The 23,307-nt window shown below is 52.0% G+C and overlaps 1 protein-coding gene across 5 annotated transcripts in view; it reads right to left on the bottom strand.

Moving 5' to 3' along the window:
- Positions 1-23,307, bottom strand: part of RPH3AL (rabphilin 3A like (without C2 domains)) — a 37,704-nt gene that overhangs the window by 12,582 nt on the left and 1,815 nt on the right. For 2 of the 5 annotated variants that reach the window (XM_033078122.1, XM_033078117.1), the window contains exons 1-6: positions 19,470-19,555; positions 15,520-15,635; positions 14,401-14,544; positions 12,879-13,008; positions 9,828-9,914; positions 2,589-2,766 (exon numbers count right to left, since the gene is read on the bottom strand). In XM_033078122.1, coding sequence (XP_032934013.1) covers positions 2,589-2,766; positions 9,828-9,914; positions 12,879-13,008; positions 14,401-14,544; positions 15,520-15,596 — 616 coding nt within the window. In that variant the 5' untranslated portion in view covers positions 15,597-15,635; positions 19,470-19,555. Of the gene's footprint in view, positions 1-2,588; positions 2,767-9,827; positions 9,915-12,878; positions 13,009-14,400; positions 14,545-15,519; positions 15,636-19,423; positions 19,556-22,049; positions 22,123-23,307 lie in introns of those variants that run through there. The other 3 variants (XM_033078120.1, XM_033078118.1, XM_033078121.1) reach the window with 3 other exon arrangements.

Consider the following 23,307-nt stretch of genomic DNA (forward strand, 5'->3'; position numbering starts at 1 on the left):
CAGAGCCCAGGGTCCCTCCACATGTGTTCAAGCACAGCTGGGGCTGGGATCTGTTGTTCAGTGTGTGGTTTTGGGTGGTTTTGGCACAGGAAGAGCTGTCCCAGCACAGGGCAGGGCTCAGCCTGGCACACACAGAGCTTGGCAGCCCAAAAAACACAGGAAGAGCACGTGGGAATCACAGCTCAAGCAAGCCCAGCTCAGCCAGGGTGAGCAGAATCCCTGAGCAGGGCTCAGAATTTTGCCAAACACGGGGAGCAGCTCCTGGTCCCTGCAGGTGGGGAAGGAGAGAGGAGGATTTTTACAGCCCAGACTCACACTGAGGGCAGCTCCTGTGCCAGGTCACACCCAGTGATGCTCCAAGAAGGGAGAGGGACCCAAGCCTTGTCCCCTTCTGCAAGGTTGGCAAGGTGGGTGCTGCCCTTTCCACACTCCCCAGCTCTTCCCTCTCTGCTCCATCCCTTGGATTTGGCCTCCAGCTCAGGACAAATGGATCACACTTCTCCTTTCCACCCAGCTGCTTTCCACGTTTTTTCCTGCAGAACTCAGAGCCTGCAAGAAGGAAAACCCTGCTGCTCCTGCTCCCTGACCCAGTGCAGAATCCCACCCACATTCCAGCACATGGAGCAGAGCTGCTGCCCAGCAGAAGAAATATTGCTGCTATTCTCCTCCTGACAATACATTTGTGCCTTAATTAATAGCAGGGTTCCCATGGCAACTGCTTGTTTATAACAGGAAAACTAAAGGCACCAGCAAATCCCGGTGTCAGCGAGCACAGGAGGAATACTGGGTGTGCAGAAATAAAACTTCTGCCTGGTGGGGTTGGCTTTTCTTGCTTGAGGCACATTCCTGCCCTCCCTCAGTGCTGCTGCCTTCCACCCTCCTGCAGTGGGAGCAGATATCCAGGTTCTGACTCTGCTTTTGAGGGGGAAAAAAGGGACATTTGAAGTTTGTCCCATCCCTGCTGAGTGCCAGGGCATGGAGGATGCCCAGAGCTTGTGCTGGCCACACCTGAACCCCTGAGGAGCTCAGAGATGGCTCCTTCAGCACATCAGAGATGAGCAGAGGGGCTGGACAGGGCTGGACAGGGTGATGGAAACCCCACAGAGTGCAGCCTGTCAGAGAAATGCCAGAGCTCATTCCTGGGAACATCCTGCCAAACAAACTCTGGGAGCTGCAAGGACGTGTCTGGGTGAGGCTGTGCAAGGTGTGAGCTGACAAATGGCATCAGCCAGGCAGGGGGAACCTGCCTTGGACAGCTCAGCCCAGCTCCAGCTGCAGATTCAGTATCAGGGATGCACATCAAGGAGGAAGGAGGCAGAGCTGTGGGATGACAAACAGCAGGAGTCCCAGCACTGGCAGCTTCAAAAGAGGTAAAAGGAGGGGGCAGATGCACAAGCTCCCAGCTCAGAGATGAATTACAGCCTGCAGTGCCCACTGAAAGCTGTCCAGAGGACAGGCAGCCTCACAGAGAAGGGCAACAGGGAAGGAAAGCACTGGAAAATAAAGCCATAAATTAATATTACCCAACCCATAAAGCAGCAGCCAGACAAACATCAGAGGGCAGGGACAAAGGCAGCTCACCACCCACATCAAAGCTTACCAAAGGTCACTTTGCTGTCCTCCCCCTGCTCCCTTGCTGCTCCTGCCTGTATTTATGGGGAAGCCTTCTCCAAAAAAACAAAACTGAAAAGCTGAACTAAGCAGCAGGCCAGCTCTGGGCTAAGCAGCTCCAACTCTTAATGTTTTCTCTATCATGTGAACAAAAAACAACCTCATCAATCAGTCCCCCTTGCTAAAACAATCCTTCCAAGCATCTCCTGGAGGGAAACACAACCATCCATTGCTGATCTAATTTGTCTTTAATTACAAAAGTTACAGTAGGGCTGGGAGTGCTTTCTTAGCTGGGCCCTGAAGAGAAGGGTTGTAAACCCAAACCTCCTGAGGTTTCTTTATTAAAAGGTTATTTCCCCCTGCTCTTCTGGTAAGTGGAAGAGTGCAGCTGGTTCACTTCTCCAGCTGAGGGGATCTAACAGGAAAAAACAGAAAGGGAGAGGCCAGGCAGCTCTGCTAACCCACAGAGAGAGAAAGGGAATCAAAGCAGCCTGGCAGCAGCTCTGATCCTGCAGCACTCCCATGCTGGCAGAGCAGGCTCTAACTGAGCTCACAGGGAGGAATGTGAAGCTCACAGGGAGGAATGTGCCCAGCAGAGCAGCAGGAGGAGCCCCAGGGAGGGAGGGAGGGAGGGAATGAGCCCAGCCCTGGGGCAGCCTTGGCTGCACTGTGATGCCCACCAGGCACAATCCCTGGGAATCAGCAGCTCCATGGCTCATCCCAGAAAAACAGTGGGGTGAGGGCTGCAAGGAAAGTAGGACTGAAGGACAGGCAGGTCCAGGAGGACTGGGACTCACCTGAGCCACCAACATGCACTAAATATCAGCAAATCCTCAAAAAACCAGCACACCATGAGAAGCACAGCACACCTGGCGGGGTAACACCTCCAACACAGAATTCCCCCTGAGTCTGGGATGCTGCCAGCAGGAAAGAAGAAGCCAGGCCCTTTTCCCACCTGGTTCTGGGGGGATACCAACCTTTTCCCCTGGCCCAGGTGAAGGAGCGGCTGCTGCCCAGGCTCTCTGGCTCTGGCACCACCTCACCCTGCCAGGGCTGGGGCTGCAGCTCCAGGGGCTTGCTGCTGCTGCTGCTCTTCAGAGGAGGGATGTACTTGGGCAGCCCTTTGTAGAACCAAGCCCCAGACCTCTTCCAGACCTGCCAGAGACACAGACAGGACTCCTTCAGTTGGGTTTTTACAGCATGAGAACACAGCCAGCACAAAATGAGCTCCCCCACCAAGCCTGGCTCCCTCTGATCCCAAATCCCTCCCCAGTCCTTGTCAGCACAGATTCATCTCTGTCCTCCTTCCACCACTAAAAAATCCCAGTGTTCATCTCACAGAGTGATTCAGGCCAAGGCAGATCATGTAACGAGTTTGAAACCCCCAGAACAAGAACAACACTCAAATAACCTGAACCTGCAGCAGGAAATGGACCTGGAGCACTGAACTGTAATATCTGCTCTAAGAACAGCCTCTCCTCTCCAATTTAGCTTTAATGCAGCTCATGATGAAGGCACTCTATTAAGTATATTTAATATAAAGCCTGCTGTTAGCCAGGGGAAGGGAGAAGGGTGGCAGCTCAGACAAGGAGAAATGGCCTCGTACAAACCTAATTCTTGTGTGCCTTCCAGCAGCCTGATAATGAGCTAATGACACAGCCAGGGCAAAAAAGAAGTGAACATAGTAAAAATATCATTTTTTATTTCTTGCACTTCTGCCCAGAGTGAAGGAGATCATCAGAGTTTCCACTCAGAGTTCCCAAAGCGTTTTGCACACAGTTCCATCATGATGGCAGTGGGTACAAATGGAGAGATCCCTAATTGCAGCAGCACAATTGCAATTTGCCTTCAGAGTTTAATCAAAGCAGAGGGCACTGACAACACCTGACATTCAGGAGCTGTTCCCAAAAAGCAGGACACCAGCTCTGATGGTTGCCTGGATCCCAATCCAGAGCCACCAACAGAGAGAGCTCAAATCTGTGTTTGGGGTCCTGAAAGCCAAGTGCAGGTGATCTGAATTCAGACCTGGTAATGTGGATTTTTAAAAAAGAGCAGCCAGCAGAAGGAAGCAGAGCATTGCTGTGCAAGGGAGAGCCTGGTGCATAGAACAGGATCTGCAAACCCTGCAGCTACACCAACATTTCCCTGCTGCCTAACACCCAGAAATTGGGAAGCCAATTTCTCAAGACTGCAAATTGTTCTTCAGCAGAGGGGGTTTGGCAAGGCAGGACACCTCAGCAGCTCCTTCCCCACTGTGCCAAGAGCCAAAGTGACCCAGCACAGGCTGACACAGCTCCTGCTGTCCCTCCTGCTGGCACGTGGGGACTGCACAGCAGTTGGTGGAGTGTGTCAAACAGCACATGGTGCAGCACAGGGACCTGCAGAACAGGCTCTGCTTCCTGGGAACAGGGAAATGCAGCAGGTTTTTGGAGTGTGGGACAGAGCCCATGCTGGAGCTGCAGGCTGGCCAAGCCCAGGTCTCCCTGAGGATGGTTTTGGGAGCAGCTGCACCCACAGCAGAGCAGGGACAGGGCTGGAAATCATCCATCCCTGACACACACTGGGAATGTGCTGCACACACACCTTCCCTGGATGAACTGCTGGGGAGGAAACAGCCCTCTGGTACAGTCACTCTCTGAACAGACCTTGTAACATCTGTAATTTAATTTGAAGCACTGGAGAGACCTATTATCTCCAGGCAAGCTCCAATTTAGACACACCATAAAAGCAATCAGACACAGCACGGGTGGCTGGAACAAAGGCTGGTCACCCCCAGGTTTCTCACTACCCCAAAGCAAGTCGTTACAGAAAGAGTTAATGACATAACACACCCAGCTCTGATGGGGTAATGCTACTATAAAATTGATTCTCTGCATATATATTCCCTTTAAATTGGTGCTTCTAATAGAGTTTGGTCCTGTTATGGCAGCAGAGAAATTGTTTTGGAATCAGCTGTAAAACAGCAGCAGCAAGATGCTGTCCCTGGGATGGATTCAGCCCCTGCAGGTCTGCAGCACAGCCCATCCCAAAGGAGCAGGGATCACACCCTGCTCTGCACATGGGCCACTCTGGCACCCCTAAATCAAAACAGGTCGATGCTGCTGACTGCTATTGATGGCATTTGATTGATGGCCAGGGTGGCCTGACAGCAAAGTTCTTGCCTGATTTTAAATTAATACATCTGTAACAGAGCCTTGAGGATAAATTCCTGTTTATTAGCAGGAGTTTACTCTTGCCAAGGAAAGGGAGGCTCCCACCAGCCCACATTAAGGTGAAATTTGTTCCCCACAGCAACCTGAGTTCGGGTGGAGCTGGAATGTCACCAGGGAGAGGGACATGGCAGATAAATGCCTTTTATAACCCTGATCATACTCCCATTAAAGTTGCATCCAGCCCTCATTGCAGCCATGGAGTGACACATGCAGAAGCAGATGGGGAATTTATGGAGCATTTTCAAGTGCAGCCTGGAAATGGGACCTGACAGGGAATCACTGGACCTTGGTGAGACTCATGCTGCTGCCCAAACTTCCCTGAGCACACAAGTGCTAAAACGAGCTCCTGAACAGGGAAAACATTGGGACTTGCTGCTAAAGAGTTGGATCACAGCTGAGGGAATCACAACAAAACACCAAACACTTGCAGCCCTCCTCACCAAACCACATCCCCCAAACAGAGATGCTTTGAAAAAAAAGCCACATTTTGCTCTGCCACCTCCTGCTTGTGCCCTGCAGGAGCTGTTCCCACCCTGCAGCCCTTCCCTCCCCAGCAACCTGCTGAGACAAAAATCACCACCTCCAGCTCGCCATGCTGACACCAGCAGTACCAAAAGGTGGGGAAGCAGCTTCCTGTGGGCTACAGCAAAGAAAGCAGATTCAGGCACCCTGGGAGGACCTTGCTGGCATCCCTGCCATGCCCACATTCCCACATCCCCCTCGGCCCCAGCTCTGCAGCACCACTGGCAGCAGCGAGCGCTCCTAAGCCTCGTTAGATTTGCATTCATCTGCCTTCCCATAACACAGAGATTTCCAATTACATTATTTACAGCAATCTGTTGTCGACTCCCACATCCAGCACTTGAGGATGAAGGGAATTAAAAGGCAGTGAAATTACCATTCCCAGCTTTGTTTCCGGAATAGCAAAATCCATCGCCCCCCTGACCCCGGCGTTTCTCAACTGCAGTGGCTGCCAGCCTTCAACCATTTATCATCCCCCTTTCAATCAGGCTTCCTTTTTTTCCCCCCACCCGTGGCTCTATTCTAGAGGACACTATTTTGAGTCTAACTAGTCGCTGCCACCCCCAAAATAATATGGATAATACGGCAGAGGCTATTGAAGAGTTCTTTCAATTGCAAACAGGTGCACAGCGCTCCGCTCCAATCCAGAGTCACCCAAAATAAACACCCCTCTCTCCATCCCTGAGGTGTTTTGCCAAGAAATCATCATGCCAGGCAGGAATAACCCCAAGATCTGCTGCTTGAAGTGGTAGGAGTGGATATGTGAAAAGGGAAGCCCCCAGGGGCTAAAGGGGAGGAGATGACTCCGTTCCCTCCAGCGCAAAAAAATCTTTGCGTGGTTGTGATAAACAGAAAAGCAGCCAGCCTTGAAAATGCTGTGTAGTGAGGGAGAAGGAATGAAAAGGAAAGTGAAGCAGAAGGGGAAAATTAAAACTTTTAACAGGTCCCTGCTAGCTGACACTCTCTTTGATATTTGAGGGTGTTAAAAAAAAAAAAGCTCTCTCCCCACCGCACCGAAACTGCTTTCATTATCCCTACAATTCTGGATGTGTCAATTCAAATGTAAATGTGCACGAATGCTTCCAAGAGGATTTTAATTACAATGATAGCATCGCTAATTATGGATGTATATATATATAAATATATATAAAGGGGTAATTCAGGAAGGTGCTCTGCAGAATCTGGCACTACCAGTCAAAATAAGGCTGGGCAGAGAGTGAAAGGGCTGGGCTGGGATTTGACAGAACCCAGCAGGTTCCTTTTCCCCTTCAGGCATGGGGGGGACAGGCAGATTTTGGCCAGGCACAGCCAGTTCTGCATGGGTTCCTTCCAGCTGTGTATTTACCCACCAGCACTGCTGCCAGGCAAGTTGTGCTGCTCTGGCAGCAGCTGCAAGCTGCCCTTGGCACTGCAGGAGCTGCTCCCTTTCTGCCCCAGGATCTCATTCCCAGGGCAGTTCCACTGCAAACCCAGAGCCAGGGCTGGGATCAGCATCCCTGAGCTGCCTGGGGGATCAGCCCTGCACACTCTGTCTGCAGAAAGGTGGAAAAAAAAGCCAAGAATGGCACAAGGAGGAGGGAAAGAGGGAAGGAGATTCTTGCCCTCAAAAGTGAATTGTGAGCGTGGCTGAATTTGCTTGCAGGAATTCTAGACCACAATCCACATCATCCTCAATTCCACTGCCATCCACAGACACTGCAAAGGAAAACACCCACGGAATCCTGGAGGAACAAAGGAGGGTTTTCCACAGCTCCCTCTGGGAACAGCTGGGACAAAGTGCCCTGGAATGATGCACGTGAGCTCTGTTTTATTTTGGGGAGCACTGCTGGGTCCTTGGGCATGTTCCCTTTGCCAGAACACAGTCTCTGACTCTGGCCATCCTTCCAGGATGTCAGGGATGCAATCAGGATCCCAGGAATCAGCCCCTCACACCCTGGCCATCCTCTCAGGGTGTCAGGGATGCAGTCAGGATCCCAGGAATCAGACCCTGATCATCCTCTCAGGATGTCAGGGATGCAGTCAGAATCCCAGGACACAGACCCTGATCATCCTCTCAGGATGTCAGGGATGCAGTCAGAATCCCAGGAATCAGCTCCTCACTCTGGCCATCCTCTCAGGATGTTTGGGATGTAGTCAGAATCCCAGGACACAGCCCCTGATCATCCTCTCAGGATGTCTGGGATGTAGTCAGAATCCCAGGAATCAGCCCCTGCCCATCCTTCCAGGATGTCAGGGATGCAGTCAGAATCCCAGGAATCAGCCCCTCACACCCTGCCCATCCTCTCAGGATGTTTGGGATGCAGTCAAATCCCAGGACACAGCCCCTCACACCTTGCCCATCCTCTCAGGATGTCAGGGATGCAGTCAGAATCCCAGGACACAGTCTCACACCTTGCCCATCCTTCCAGGATGTCAGGGATGCAGTCAGAATCCCAGGACACAGCTCCTCACCCTGGCAAACCTCTCAGGATGTCAGGGATGCAGTCAGAATCCCAGGAATCAGCAGGCAGAGCCTCCCAGCTCCTGCACTCACCAGAAATACCAGAGTGCCAGAGCAGCTCGTTCCTCCTTGCAGCACAGCCTGCCCAGAGGAGGATTTCAAGGGAGCAGAAAGCAGCAGAGTGGCTGGGGCTGGGATTCCCAGAGGGATCTGTGGGCACCAAGCACTCAGCTCTGACTGGAGGAGTGATTTAAGGCACTGGGGTGTTTGTTTGGTGATGATTTAATCACAGCCCAGGCCAGCACTGATGCTGTCCATGCAGCAAAAAGGGGGAGTGGGTACCCTGTGCCACTAAACTCCAATCCAGCCTGCAGGGATAAATAATGTGGGAAATGAAAGGATGGAAGCAGGACAATCAGCTGGTGCATGGGAATGTCCAACCCCACCATCCTGAGGCCACATTTATTCTGGTTTGCCTCAACTTCCATGCCCCAAGGCTTCTGCTAATTCTCAGTTAGCTCCCAAAGCCCCAGAATAAAGGCAGGGCATGTGGGGAGACAGAGGGGATGTAAAATTTGATATCTGTGACCCTTCCAACCTCCTCCTGCTCAGGGCAGCAGCAGCTGTACAAATGAGAAAGGAGCCAGACCTGAACCCAGCTGAAAGGGAATTGGAAAATAAAGCAGAAGCGAAGGGTTGAGAGGAAAGCTGAGGCTGTAGTTCAGTCTAAGAAGGAAAGATCCATCTGTTTTCATCAGGGATCACTTTGGCTGTGTCTCAGGACTCACAGAGTGAGGGTTGAAGGTTATCAGACCCTCACACTCTGGCCACACACAACACATGCTGGACACATTCATATTCTCTGCCCAGTGACCAGGTTACTTAGGATTTTTTAGAAAAATGAAAAAAACCCACAGTAGTACAGAGAGATTAAAAAAAAACCCAACAGAATAAAAGAAATAAAGCAAATTTTAATGCCTGCAGAGCACACAGAATACCTGCACCTGCCTCATTCTCTATTTTGGGATCTCTGTCTGGAATTCAAAACATCTAGATGATTCAGTGCATCAAATTGTTATCAAAATCCAGGGAGCTGGAATGCTCTCCTCCTGCCCTACCCACACTGCTGCTGATCATTTAAAGACCAGCAGCATCCAGGTATCCCTCATTTTACCTGAGCAGGGACTTTGGGGGTGCTCCCACACACACACAAAAAAAAAAATCCCTCCAAGGTAAAACCTAAGCAATGCAAAGTTTCCATAACTAATTAAAAAAAAAAATTCAGCACCTCCAACACCTGCACAAACAAAAACTCTCACTCCACTTCAAAAATTGATTTAGCAGAGCACCCAAGTTACACAGCTGGGTGCACTGGTCAGAAATAGCTGCACTGGATTGATGCTCAAGGACCACAAGTGAAAGCTCAAAACAAATTGATGGGAACAAGTGAAAATCCATCTGTAATCACAGAACAAATTCACAGACTTCACTTCAGCACAGGGCAGCCAGCCCTGATGCTGGTGGATGCTGGCTGGCAGACAAGAATTGAGGCAGCCCATTACTTTTTTTTTTTTTTTTTTTTTTCAGTGTAAAGTCAAGAATGAAGGATATAAAAATTTAGAGAGCTGCATTAGAAGTCTCACACACTGGCAAGTTATGGGATTTTGCAGGCAGGGAGGAAACAGATTTTAAAGCTGCAATCCTAGTTATTTTTAGTGGGACAAATATTGCAGTTATGCTGGTATATCTCTCAAGCTGTATTTAAAAAAAAAAACCAGCCAAGTTTATTTGCCACAGAGTGAGAAGGGAAAGGGTGTAAGGAACAATCTCTTTATGGCCAGAGCTAGAAAAATCCCACAAAGGCTCCAGGTGTGGTTTTTCCCCTTCATGCCCTCATAAAATAAAGTTGTCACCACTGTGTGTGTCTGAGCCTGCCTGGCCTCCAGCCAAAGCTCCCAAATCCATTTTCTGCCTTCCAAGGGACAGGTTTGGGGTGGGCAGTGGCTGCAGCTGAGCCCCACGTCCCCACAGCTGTGTTTTACCTCTCTCTGCTCACTGCAGATCTTGCACAGCCACAGGGGACGTTTCTGGGCTCCAACAGTTTCTATCCCACACTTGGTGCAAACTTTCTGAAACAAGGAGAGAGAGAAAAAATTTTAAAAAAAATTAAAAAAGAGAGGTGGTGTTAGCAGCTCCCCCCAGCCCTTGTGGGACAGAAGGTTGAGAAGCAGCAGCTCTGGTTTGCTTTCCTTGAAAACCTAAACAAGGCACAATTTCCCTGTTTTTCCTGGAGAACCACTGGCTGCAGGAAGGTGATTCAGGTCCACAAGGACACGAGACAAAGGCAAATCCAGAGCACAGCCCTTGACTCCAGGGTGAGGGGAGAACTCAAACCAAACCCCACCACCCACAGGACTATTTCAGAGAGGTTTTTTTATTCCTCTAAATCCCAACCCCAGGCTCTGTGGTGTGGAAAGCAGCTGTGACCAGGCACAAGGGAAGATTGGAAATGTTCTTTTTCCTCCTCCCTCACACACACGTGTTCAATCCCTCATTCCCCTCCATCCCAGCTCCCTCCCCTTGCTCTGGGGCTCTCCAGCCATAGTCACACACATTTCCTGGATGTTCCTTTGTGCTGCATCAGGGAATTTCCAAGCCTCTGCTGGCATCCCAAGCCATTCACAACCTGAATCACCCAATGAAGCTGATCCCTATCAGCCCTGGTGTGCAGCTGGAATGAGAAATTGGATGAATCCTTTGATCCTCATGGAGGAAAAGCCACCCACAAGAGGAGAGTAAAAGGGATGTACATGAGGAGTGGATGTCCCCAGATTTGCCTGTCCCCTCCAGGCTGCTCCTGTGCCCAGGATGAAGATCTCATCTCCATCCCACCATTCCTCCCAGAAAAATAATGAACAACCTGTTGGGTCTGGTGCATCAACCCCCACACGGTGGGAGATTCCCAGATTCAATTCCAGACACCTCCCAAACCCTGAGGCAGCAGCTCAGCCCGAGACACCCTCCAAGATCCCAATCCCCACACGGATAGCACATTCAAACGCTCCCTCTAGTGGAAATTCCCAACCCATTTTACTCCCAGCCATGAATTCTCAAAAAACCCCAACATCAAAACGGAGTTTTCCTCCTTTTTTACTCTGCAGAGGAGCTGGGAAATTGAGCTCCACTCAATAAAAGACATAAAAATCAAGGGCATTAAACGGAGCCCCATTTCTCATTAAACACAAGACAAAGAACTTTGTCCTCCCACTCATCTTTCACCTTTTACATGCCATCAATCCCCTGTGCATGGTAAAGGCACTTTGGGTTTTGTCTCACTGCTGCTATTGTCAGCACACCTGGCTCTGCACACACCTTTGCCACAATGCCTTTATTTTATATAAATAATAAAAAATTAATGCTAAAAGCATCCTTTACAGAGCAGGAAGTGGAAGATCCACCAGAAGTGCAGAACCTCTGTGCAGCAGGAGGGGCTTTGCTGAAGTCTTGCTCAGTTCTTTGCAGCGTTTTCAGGTGCAATCATTACAATTCCTGCTCTGGAATTAAATGGGCTGCAATGACACGGTAACAGAGCAGGGCCTGCCAGAAAAATATGAACTTTAAAAATCCATAATTCCCTGACAAATTGCTCGTTGCACACAGCACTCCATGATGGATATCCCTGGGCAAGAGGGAACAAGCAGTTCTGCTGAAGGCTTGGCTGTTCCCTGAGCTCACTCCACAACATTAAAAGCAGAAGGGGAGAAGCCCAGGGCACCCAGGGCTAGGCACAGAGCTGAAAAGTGCAGCTGCAAAATGCACCCTGGAAAAGCAGGATTTCACTTAAATCAACCTGGATGTGAATGCTGCTGAACTGCCCAGCAGACAAAAAGGGAACACACAAACAAAAAATATACAAAAACACAAAAAAGCCCAGATTTTCTCTGGGGTTTTCTGGTCCCAGCCCTCCCAGAGCCTCAGGCTCACACTGTCCCAGCAGCTGAGGGTCACTCCTGGGAACGGAAAGTGTCCTTGGAGCAGTCTCTGCCTCCTCAACAGAGTACAGGGTTCACAGGAAATTGGTTAAAAAGCCCCATGGCAACGTGACTTAGCTGGCTCCTGCCAAGGTGAGAGCAGAACCACCACGGGACGAGGGCAGGGATGGAGCACATCCTGTTTTTCCACATGCCTGGAACTCAGGAAACAGCCAGGAATCTCCTGCCACCCAACCCTTCATCTGCACAGCACTGAGACCATGCTGCTCCCACTCACACCAGACCCTTCACTCCCCACTGCTGATGCTGCTTTCCCCATGTTTAGCACAAGATTTGTTTTTCCTTCCCCAGGCACTGCCTGAGGAGGAATCTTCTGCACAATCCCTGCACCTATGGATGGGCTCAGTGGGGGGAAACCTGCTCTGCAGCAGAGCTCTCAGCAGCCTGCCCTGCATGGAAAATGTGTCCACAACAGCCAGCAGTGCCACATGAGCTGTCCCCCATGCTCCAGCACCAGCCCACGGTAAAGCAGCAGGTTTTACTCAGCCAGAATCACTCCAGCACCCAGCAGTGCCACAGGGGACAATCTGAGATGAAGGAACTCCCAGAGGTGAATCCCCAGGGGAAATGGGGCAGGAAAAGCAGGAAAAGCAGGCTCCCAGCAGAGGCAGGATGAGGGTGGTTGCCTTGGAGATCCTCATCTGCACAGCAGCAGAGATGAACCCCTGGGCTGTGGAGCCAGGAGCAGCAGGATCCATCCCTGGGTGCTGCAGAGCAGGGCTCTCCCTGCCAGCAACACACAGCACAGGGCTGGAAAACTCACACTGCTCTGGGGCTGAGCATGCACTGAGCCCTCCTGGAAGGTGTCAGAGCTGCAGAGGGTGCCAGCAGAGCTCCCAGACTCTGCTGAGGTGTCTGTGGATGCTGCAATTCCTGCCCCTTGTCCCTCCCAGCTGGAGATGCTGGCAACAAGCCCATCCCAGCCCTGAGGATCAGAGAACTCTGACAGCACCAATGAGGATAAAACAAGCTCAACCCTGCAGAGCTCTCCACCTTCCTGGTGGCATTTCCTAGAGAACACACACCTGTGCCCAAACCCACCTTTTTGCAGTCCTGGCAGAAGACAGAGGAGCTGCCCAGCAGCCCCAGGCTCTCCCCACAGAGCAGGCACTGCGAGAGCCCGTTCCCCATGGCGTTCCTCCTCATGTTCTCCAGCCTCTCCACCAGGCGCCTGCGGGCAAGAGGCACAGCACAGCTCACGGGAAAAGCTTCCAGGGCTCACACCAGGGCAAGCAAAAAGCACTGGGACGGGTAGGGCAGCTAAACCTGCCAAGCTTTCTCCATTTCCCCATCTCAGCAGCACTGCAGGTCTGGCTTGCCCACCCCCATCAGGAGCCATCAGACCAAAATGAGCCTGGCTGTGGCACAGGAATGCCAGAACTGCTCCCTGCTCCATTCCACAGCTCTTTTGGAAGCCAAAAGCAAACTGCACACACAAAGTCTGCAACAGCAGGGCTGGGAGAGGGGAGGAAGGCAGGATGAGCAATTAGGATGTGGAGAGCACGCAGAGCGAGGATGCTCTGCCGTGAGATCACTGCTTGGCAACCTTCAGGCCTCCATCTGCAGAGGGGACAGCAGCAGCCAGGCCATTCATCAGCACCAGCACCAGGAGGGAGCCATCCTGCCATCCATGAACCCCACTGTCATTAGTGCTAATGTCCCAGCCACCAGGGCTCCTCCTGACAGCAAGGCAGGGCTGTGCCCGTGCTGGGGAGGTCAGGCTGCACAGCCAGAGCCAGCCTTCATTAGCGGATTTATCATCCTCCACTCGGGCTGTGGCACAAAAGAACCCTGGGAGTTAACAAAAGGAGTTTCAGAGAATGCTTCACCCCAGGAGCTGCAAGGGCAGCACTTGCTGCAGCTCCAGCAGCAGTCAGACCCTCGGGGGCACTGGGGGCTCCCATTTATCACAAAAACATCGCTGTCACCTCTCGTTAACCCTCGCTAACGAGCTCTGCACAGGGCAGCAGGAAGCTTGGCTTGCTGGACAGGGGCTGGGAGTGCTGGGGTTTCCTGTCCCATGGACACAAACAGTGCTGGGATGCTGCAGGGCTGCCCAGCTCCCTGGCTGTGCAGGGTGATCACAGCCAGAGCTGGGCCAGACCTCCAGCAGCACTCAGAGCAAACGGGGACCTGCAGCAGCAGAAGGATGCCTGCAAATTAAATAATTCGAGCTAGCAAACCCCATCCAGAGGGCTCAGCCAACTAGAACATAAACTCATTCTCTGCTCCAGGCAAAATCCCAGGGGGCTGGAGAGGACAAGGAAAACCTGACTGCAGTGCCAGCAGTGATCCTGAGCCATCCATGCACCAGCCCAGCATCTCCCCAGCCTCATTTTCCAGGGACTGTATCAGGGCTGCAGCCTCAGCAGGCTCAAGGAAAGCATGGAAAGCTTCAGAGAGAAGGAGAAGTGATCCTCTGCATCCTCCAAACAAGCATGGGAGGGGAAAATACCTGAGCTGGGGGATGCTGTGAGTGATGGAGGCTGAGCTCAGGAGCTGGGACAGGCTCTGCTGTGGGTGCTGCCCTTTCCTGGGGAGGGAAGGGGACAAGGAGCCGTACCCAATGCGCTGCTGCTCCACCACATCCAACTTCTCTGCCTTGTGGATGACTCCCAGGATGACCTCAAGCTCCTTGGGGCTCAGAGCCTGCATCTTCCTCTGCTTCTCAGTCTGGAATGTGTGCACTGACCAGCCCGTGTGGAGCCTGGGGAGGGCGTGGAGGGCAGGGCTCAGCTGGGAGAGGAAAGCACAGAAACCCTGCCCTGCCCCATCCAACCCTGCTCCATGAGTAAAGCACAAAGCAGAGCCTCCCTCACTGCCCACATCCCCACATCACCCTGCCAGCAGCACCAGTGCTCTCTCCCTGCCCTCTCTCTCCCCTCCCTTTCTGTTTGTGTTTTACCACTCCAGGTCCATGCAGAGAAGCAGCACCCCTGGCTGCCCTCACCAGGGCACCACAAGTGCCAAGAGCAAACTCCCAAAGCACCCTCCTCCTCCAAGACCCCACACCCCTCAGTCCAAACACACAAATTGCTGGGCATGCCTAGAAATGTGAATTTGGCAATACCCTAGCCCAGGTTCACACGAGGATTTGAGCAAACCCCACATGCAGCAGCTGATGTTTCTCCTTGGCTCACTCAGTGACAGGCAGGAGCTTTCACAGCTCAATTAATTAATTACCACTCAGGAGGGGTTTGGAGGTCACTGGATAAACTGATGGCTGCAGGGAGAATGCTCTCCTGCCTTGCACTGCTGGCACCCCCCCAAACACGGGGGCTCCCCTATTTTCTAACACTCTGCAGCAGCAGCTGAGCCCAGGGGCTCAGGCAAGAGCAGAGGTGGGATGGTCCCAGCTGCCAGGGAATGAAAGCATCCAAGAAAAATGCACTTCTAGTGCTTGACTCATCCCCATCCTTTCAGTATTTAGGTTATGCAGTAATTTTAACTTCAGGGGGAAACGAGAACTAAACGGCAAGTTCCTAAAACAAAAGGGTGCTGGCAGCTGGGGGATGCCATCATTCCATTTGGGGTGCTGCAGAGATGTGAGGCTGCCTGCAAGCCTTCCTTTCAGCCAGGGGAGGGCTGTGGGATGGACTCTGGGGTGCAGGATGAGCCCAGGAGACACCAGGAGAGCTGAGGGAGGAAGGGGAGGAGGAGGAGGAGGGTGGGGAGGACTCACTTGGCTCTCAGGGCCAGCTGCCGGTCGTTGGGGCAAACCCAGGGGCCTGTCCCACTGCCAAAAATCATGTCAGCCATGGTCCCAGCCTGGGGAGGGGTGGGGTGGCAGAGTCACACCTGGAAGAAGCAAACAGCAGCAAACAGAGGTGATCTGGCAGCATCACACACGCTGAGAGCAGCCAGACTCACCCACAGACAGTGATAAAAACTCACCATCACCCCCATAAAATATAAGCCAATAAATACCTTCAAACACCTTGAAGGCAAGGCTGGAAGTTTAGATTTTACGGTATACTCTTAAAAAAAATAAAAAAATAAAAAAAAAGCCAGACACTCTTTGTCAGTCCTGATTTTTCATTTCAAACCAGAGAAAAGCGCTGTCTGTAAGAATTATCTCTGCCCCCCCACCTGCAGAGCCCCAGTGCTGCAGTTCTGACAGAGAAAACCACTCTGGAGGACACAAAGAAGCTTCAGTTGCCTTTTTTTTAACCTCTTAATGGGGTAACAAACAAAAACCCACGCGACAATCAGCGTGAATAGTGGCAAGTCATTTCCTTCATTAAAACTGCCTCCATAATAGCCTGATATTTATAACTCCAGCCCACAACTGCAGCTTGTTTGCATTCTCTGATGTTTGAGACAGCACCTCTTGCAGCAGATCTGCTGTGGTCACACCACTGATTCCTTGTGCTCTGTGAAAATTCCAGGGAACAGATCAGGAAAGGCAGCAAGAACCAACTTCCAGCCACTCCTGGGAGAAAATCCCCCAAAGAAACTCCAGCTGAGCAGCTCTGAGCCCTGCCAGCAGCTCAGGTGAATGGAAAGCACCAAGGGACAGGCACAGCCAAAAGATTTCAGTGGATGCTGAACCAGGCTCGATGTTCTGAGCTGGATTTGCTCTCCAGCACAGCCAGTGCCTCACAAGCCCTAATGCATCAATTCCCAGCTACTAATGCTTGTCCCCAGCACAGACACTTGCCAGCTTTGAAACCAAACCTGCTGGGCAGAGATAACGTGGTTAATGCTGGTTGGCAACCAGAAATCAGATCCAAAGGCAGGCAAGGTGCATCACCTGCCAGCCCTGCTGCAGTTCCCAAGCACACATTGATTTCCAGCCTCAATCCCCAGCTGTGCTGTGCTATCTGCTGCTGCCACACCGAGCTCTGTGCTGCCTGGTGGCCTTGGCCCCCTCATCCAGAGCTTGTGCACATCAAACCCTCCCTCCTGTGTGAGCTCACACATCCCCAGCACTGAAACAACAACCTGTGGCTGACAGATCCCTGCTGCCAAAACCTCAGCACTCAGAGCCAAGCCAGGCACACAGAACGAACCAGCTCCCTCCTCTCTGGCCATCCCAGTTTAAGGGAAGAGCCTGCAAATGCAGGCAGGAGGGAAGAGGGGAAATTCCACATGGATTTCTTTCAGTGCATGGGGAGATGTGTGTAAAAAAAGCTGCAGCAAAGTGAGGTGTGGAGGAGATGGGAAAGCTGCAGGACACAGGGCTGAGGCAGGAAGGACAGACAGAAATGTCACAAAGGATTTTTTTAAACCTTCACAGTGATGGTTTTAAAAGAGACCATCCCTCAAACCTCTCCCCCTCTGCTCAGTGCCACACACTGGGTTTGCATTTCCAGAGTCCCAGAACACCTCCTGCTTTTTAATCTTCCTCACAATCTGCAGCGAGGAGAGAACACCGAGAACACCTTCCCCACACACATCCTCCAGAGCTCACACAGGGGAGCAATCAGGCATGAACAGCACAAGAACAGAGGCTCCCACCCTCAGGCCCGAGTTAGAAGCAGAGAAAAAGCTACAACTGCTCACAGAATGGCTGATCTGGGATTTTCCAGAGATTTCCCAAGCCTGTGATGTGTGGCTACAGGATTAGATGCACATGTAGCCCTCCCCAACAATAAATCCATGTATTAAATGACTCTTCAGCTGCACCATGAATCCTCCCTCCCACTCATGAAGAAAATCAGCAGCCTGTGGTGGCTGGGGGGTATTTGGAATAAAAACTGGAGCTGAGCCCCCAGCACAGGCAGGACAGGAGCTGTGCTGGAAGCATCTGCCCCTCCTCAGCAGAGCTTTATCTGCTCCAGCAGAGCTGAAGGCCAGGCAGAATGGAGCGAGCACATTTTTCTCAGGAGAGGCTTAGAGGCATTCTCAGAGCTTTGCTCAGCGTGACTGAACAAAAACAAGCAATGTCATGGTCCTTTGCCTCTTGTTACTCAGCATAAGCTCCCTGTCCTCCACCACTCCCTGAGCAGCATCTGCAAAGAGAGAAGGCAAACAGAACACAGCCTGAAGAGCCACCAGATCCCAAAAGAGTCTTCAGAGAGATTATTCCCTGAAATGTTCACAGCAGAGTTTTCCCTGGCATGTGCCATCTCTGGCTTTGCACCTTTGCCTCTGGAAAAAGCCTGGGGGGACACAGCTTGAGAAGGGGACAGGAATGGGACTGCAGGGCATGGATGCTGGGGGAAAAAGGATTGGAGGGGAAGAATTGTCTCTCATGGGCATGGGAGTGATGCCAGAGGAGTGGAAGGCGTGGAGCATCTTCCCTCTTATCTCAGCACAGGACAAGAAGTGCAGGGAAATGAGAAACACCCAGATAGCAAAACCACAGCAGCCTGGGGAGTCCTTTCCATGGGCTGTGGTGAAACACCCCCCTCGTGCAGCCTTGTTTTCCTCTCACAAATATTCCAATTAGCACCAAGCCTTCCCTGTCCTCCTCTCAACAAACTCATGAAGGGCAGAAGTGTCTACAGGAGAGAGAGAAACCCACAGCTCCTGGCCACCTGAGTGCTGCACTCAGCACAGCACGAGCACTTCATGGTTCAGAAAACCCCCCACTCCAAGCTTCTGCTTTTACCCAAATCCAGAATCCAAAGGGGAGCTCTCATCGATATTCTGTGACCTCCTTTAAAACCACTCCACCTGTTCCTTCCTTCCCTGGGATGGAGGAAGCCATGTGAGACAAAAACCTCATTAATCTCTGACCAGCTGGCTGCCCTGGCACAGCAGCACAGGGGAGGAGCCCTGCCCTGCAGAGCTGACCCTTCCTGAGGGGCCTGGGGTGTCCTGGAGGATGCAGAGCCCAGCACATCCCAGCTCTGCCTCTGATAAGAGACAACCAGAACTGGGAACATGACTTTAATCTGGGAGGGAGAAGCCTGATGAAAGGAGCAGTGGCAGGCAGACACAGCCCTTGGACAGGATGCTCTTTGAAGAATTTCTGAGAAAGAAGCCAGGTTTTCTCAGCAGAACATGCTGTATTTTACCTCTAACTGAGCACAGACACAGCAGCTCTCACCTGCCACCTCACCAGCTGCAAGAGCAGGTGCTTGAGGAAGAATGTAGGAGCAAAGCACAACACAGAATCCTTACCCAGAGCCCCTCCCAGCCCCAGAGATCCCTGGATCATGCTCACTGACCCAGCCTGCAGCTCTGTATTTAACACCCTTGACATCTTCCCATCCTGAATTTACCAGCTGCTTTTACAGCTACACCAAGTCCCTTCCCCACTCCTCCACCTCACACATTTTGACTTTTGCAAAGTCAAAACTGAAGGGTTTTACTGACACTAAAACACTCATAGCAGCAGCAAAACCTCCTCGTGCAGTGACAGCTCAGCTGCCCAGCCCTGCTGCCTGGGCTCACAAGCAGCAATTCCTCAGAACCCTGCAAAGACAAAAAATCCTACCCAGGCCCACGAGGAGCCTCCAGTCAGCTTCCATTTGCCTGCTGATTTCAGCTGAGCAGCTCGTGTCTGCATTAATTTCCTTTCATAGAAATTTAATTAAATTTTTTTTTTTTAAACACTTCATTTTACTAAAAAAACCCAAAATAAACAGCTGGCTAGAGCCAAGCTCCCAATCCCCAAACCAGTGTAATCATCTCACCTGCTCCCAGGACATCACCTCCCCCAGGATTCCCATTCCCAGGTACCTGCTGGCCTGTTTTCCCAGAGAAATCCGTGTGATCACTGCCTGCTCCAGACCCCATTATCCCTGGGAAACCTTGGCAACTGAGTGAGTGTTTGCTCCTGTTGCCATGACAGAGGGTAAATGAGAGCTGGGCACTGATAAGGTTAACCCAGCCCAGCAGCCTGGCCCTGTTCCTCCCACAGAGGTGATTATTGACACACCACTCTTCTCCGGGGTTTCAAGGCTGGTTTGCAGTGGCAGAACAACCTGGGGGGCTGTAGGACACAGAATTTGGCTTTGAAGGTCTCAGAGCCAGAGCAAGGCTGAATTGGGGCTTTTTTGGAGAAGTTTTTTCTCACACATGAAACACTTTGAGCTCGTTCACAGCCACATCTGTCAGCCCCTTCAGCAGTGAGCACTGATAAAACGCTGTAAAAATGATTTTATAAGGGTGGAACAGGCAGGAAGCACAAGCACAGCAGAGCCAGGAGACCCCAGCACCTCTCTCAGGTACACACACACCTGAGGAACATTTCTTTGCCTTTTTTTTTTTTGCCATTTTGCCACTCCTTCCCAACCCTCAGCAGCAGATGGAGAGCCAAGAGACACAGGGAGCCCAATGTGATCAGACCTGACCTGCAGCTCTGTGTCCAAATAAACACCACAAACCCCTGGCAAGCCTGGGGACAACTTAAGGACCCAATCAGGCAGAGTTTGCCCAGTCTGTCTCCCTGTGAAAGCTCAATCTAAGCAGCCTCAGTGCCAGAAAAATGGGGACAGCCTCACTGAGATCCTCATCCTGGCTGGCCCAGCCCAAATTAAACAGCAGCTGGGAGGTGTCCTTATTGTGAGAGCTGGTAAAGAACTGGGTGAGAATGAGGTTTGGGCAGGAAAATCAACAAGTTTCCTCTCCACCAGAGCTGCTTCCCAATCCCAGCAGCAGCAGCAAGAAGCCAAACTGATTTAAGATGGAATTTATAAAGAGTTTTTAAAATGCAATGCCCTGGAGGTCCGTGCAGTGCTGAGTGGGAAGATAAAAATCAGCTCGACATCCAGCACCACCAACCCTTTATTAACAACAGTAATAGTGTGGCTGCTTGAGATACGGGGAGCTGTTAAAAAAAACAGGTTTTGCCAAATCAAAGCAGCCTCCCCTTGATGCTGGGGAGGAAATCCAGCCCTGTTCCACCTGCCAAGGTGTATCTTTATTTATCAGACTTTGGACCCATTTCCTCCTGATCCCCAGCCAGGCAGGTGCAGCTATGCAAAGTGAATAATTCATGAAGGCAGCCGGCTCCTTCTGACTCGTGTTCCAGGGCAGGTTGATCTGGCTGGGCCTGGGAGAAGCAAATTAGCATCTAAATGGCCAATTAGAGAAACTCATTTTCACTGTTCTGATATGCTAAAAAAGCTCGGGAGGCTTGAGGCTGGAGCGTGGCACCTCCCAGCCCCGGAGAAGCATCGGGTTTCTTGGAAAGAACCGGGCAGGGAGGGAAGTGCTGAGACAGGGCTTGGCAAGGAACGCTGTGCAGAACAGCCGGTGCCAGTGTTAGAAGTGAAAAAGCAAACTCAAAAAGCAGCCGTGCTAAATAGCTCCCAAAGATTTTTTACTATACAAAAAAAAAAAAACAAAAAACCCAAAACCAAAAAAAACCCCCAAAAAACCCCAAAAAACCCCAACAAACCAAAAAAAATCCAACCAAAAAACCTATAAATATGCAACAAGTTAATGTATTATAAAGTATATTTTAAAAGCGTTCTCCAAACAACTATATGCTCTCAGCAGCTTGCCAAGCACCTGGCTGTTTTAACCCTTTATGTGGATCTCCTATTCTCTTTTTGTTAAACCTTTTAAACTTTACCAAAACAGTAAAACGTGTTTTTCACACCAGGCTGCTCCAGGGTAACCAGGAAAAGAACAGCTCCAGGCCAGTGCACAAACTCTGCTGAGCTGCCAGGCCTTGACAAAAAATTCCCTCTGCTCTGGGGCACATCTGGAGGACGGGACAGATGTCTCAGCACCCTCGGGCACAGCGCTGGATTTCGGGATGCTTTGAACACCACCACAAACGAGGCTTTATCACCCTGGGCACGGCTGCTGGCAGCACAAAGGAACCGCGGACTTTGCCCAGTGCTGGAGAACACCTGAGCCAACCTGGGGCACCCAAAAAAAACCCGAGGGTGGGCACAGAACGTGGGAATCGACACCCACATCGACCCACCCCCCAAAATCAGGAGTGGGAACTTCTGCAAGGAGCTCTCAGCTCCCACCTCTGGTTCCTGTCCCTTCCCTGCCCTTGGATTCCCCAGCCACACTGGGAAGGGCTGGAGGAGCTGCGGAGCTCCCGGGACATCCCAGCAGCTCCTGGAACATTCCAGGGAATCCCCCAGCCCTGGGAGTGTCCCGAGCCTCTCCGAGCTGCTCCCCCATTCCCAAAAATGCCTCAAATCCCGCTGGTCCTCCGAGCGCCGGTGCGCTGAACTCGGCTCAAACTCCGCCCCGAGCTGAGCTAGGCTGAGCTGAACCCAACAAAGCCGAGCCCAGCAAAGCCGAGCCCAGCAAAGCCGAGCCCAGCAAAGCCCTGCTCCCCTCCGCACCCACCTGCGCTCCGGGCTCGGGCGGGAACGGAGCCACAAAGGGAGACTCGGACAGAGAACAAAGAGCAGAGAACAGAACAGGGAACAGGGAACAGAACAGGGAACAGAGAGCGAACCGCACCTGAGCCCGCCCCCGGAGCCCGGCCAGCCCCGCGCGTCCCCTGCTGGAGCCACCGGGCATGGAGGGGACAGGGACAGACAGGGGTGACAGGGATGGGGACAGCCAGAGGTGACAGGGGAGGGTGTGAGGACAGCCAGATGTGAGAGGAGATGGGTGTGGGAGCAGCCAGATGTTAGAGGGGAGGGGATAGGGACGGGGACAGCCAGGGGTGACAGAGGATGGGGACAGACAGGTGTGAGAGGGGATGGGGACAGCCAGGGGTGAGAGAGGACGGGGACAGACAGGTGTGACAGGGGACAGCCAGGGGTGACAGAGAATGGGGAGAGACAGGGGTGAGAGGGATAGGGACAGACAGGTGTGACAGGGGTGGGGACAGCCAGAGGTGACAGGGGAGGGGATGGAGGGGATGGGGACAACCAGGTGTGACAGGGGAGGGTGTGGGAGCAGCCAGATGTGAGAGGGGATGGGGACAGCCGGGTGACAGGGGATGGGGATGGAGGGATGGGGACAGCCAGGGTGAGAGAGGAGAGGTGTGGGGACAGCCAGATGTGAGAGGAGAGGGGATGGAGGGAATGGATGGGATGGGGACAGCCAGATGTGAGATGGGATGGGGACAGCCAGATGTGAGATGGAAGGGGATGGAGGGATTTGGGCACAGCCAGATGTGAGAGGGAAGGATTTGGGCACTGCCAGATGTGCCCCAGGTGAGGCTGAAGAGGCTGTGGGCACAGCCAGATGTGCCCCCAGGACTTTTCTGGGCTGTGGGCACAGCCAGATGTGCCCCAGGACCTTTTCTGGGCTGTGGGCACAGCCAGATGTGCCCCAGGACTTTTCTGGGCTGTGGGCACAGCCAGATGTGCCCCAGGACTTTTCTGGGCTGTGGGCACTGCCAGATGTGCATCCCAAAGCAGAGTAAGAACCCACAGGAAGAACACACCCAGCTATACACAAGGAAAGGCGGTACCAAAACAAAAACCCCAAAAATACAGAACAAAAAGTTTCCCAAAACAATAACAACAAAAGCCCCACCCAGAACAGAAACAAAACAAACAAAACAAGCCAACCAAACAAACCACAAACCCACACAGACAAAACAAACCCTCCAACAACCAGGAAAAAAAACCCAAAGCAAAAAAGAAGA

This window comes from Catharus ustulatus, chromosome 22 (genome assembly GCF_009819885.2).
Source record: "Catharus ustulatus isolate bCatUst1 chromosome 22, bCatUst1.pri.v2, whole genome shotgun sequence".
NCBI lineage: Eukaryota > Metazoa > Chordata > Aves > Passeriformes > Turdidae > Catharus > Catharus ustulatus.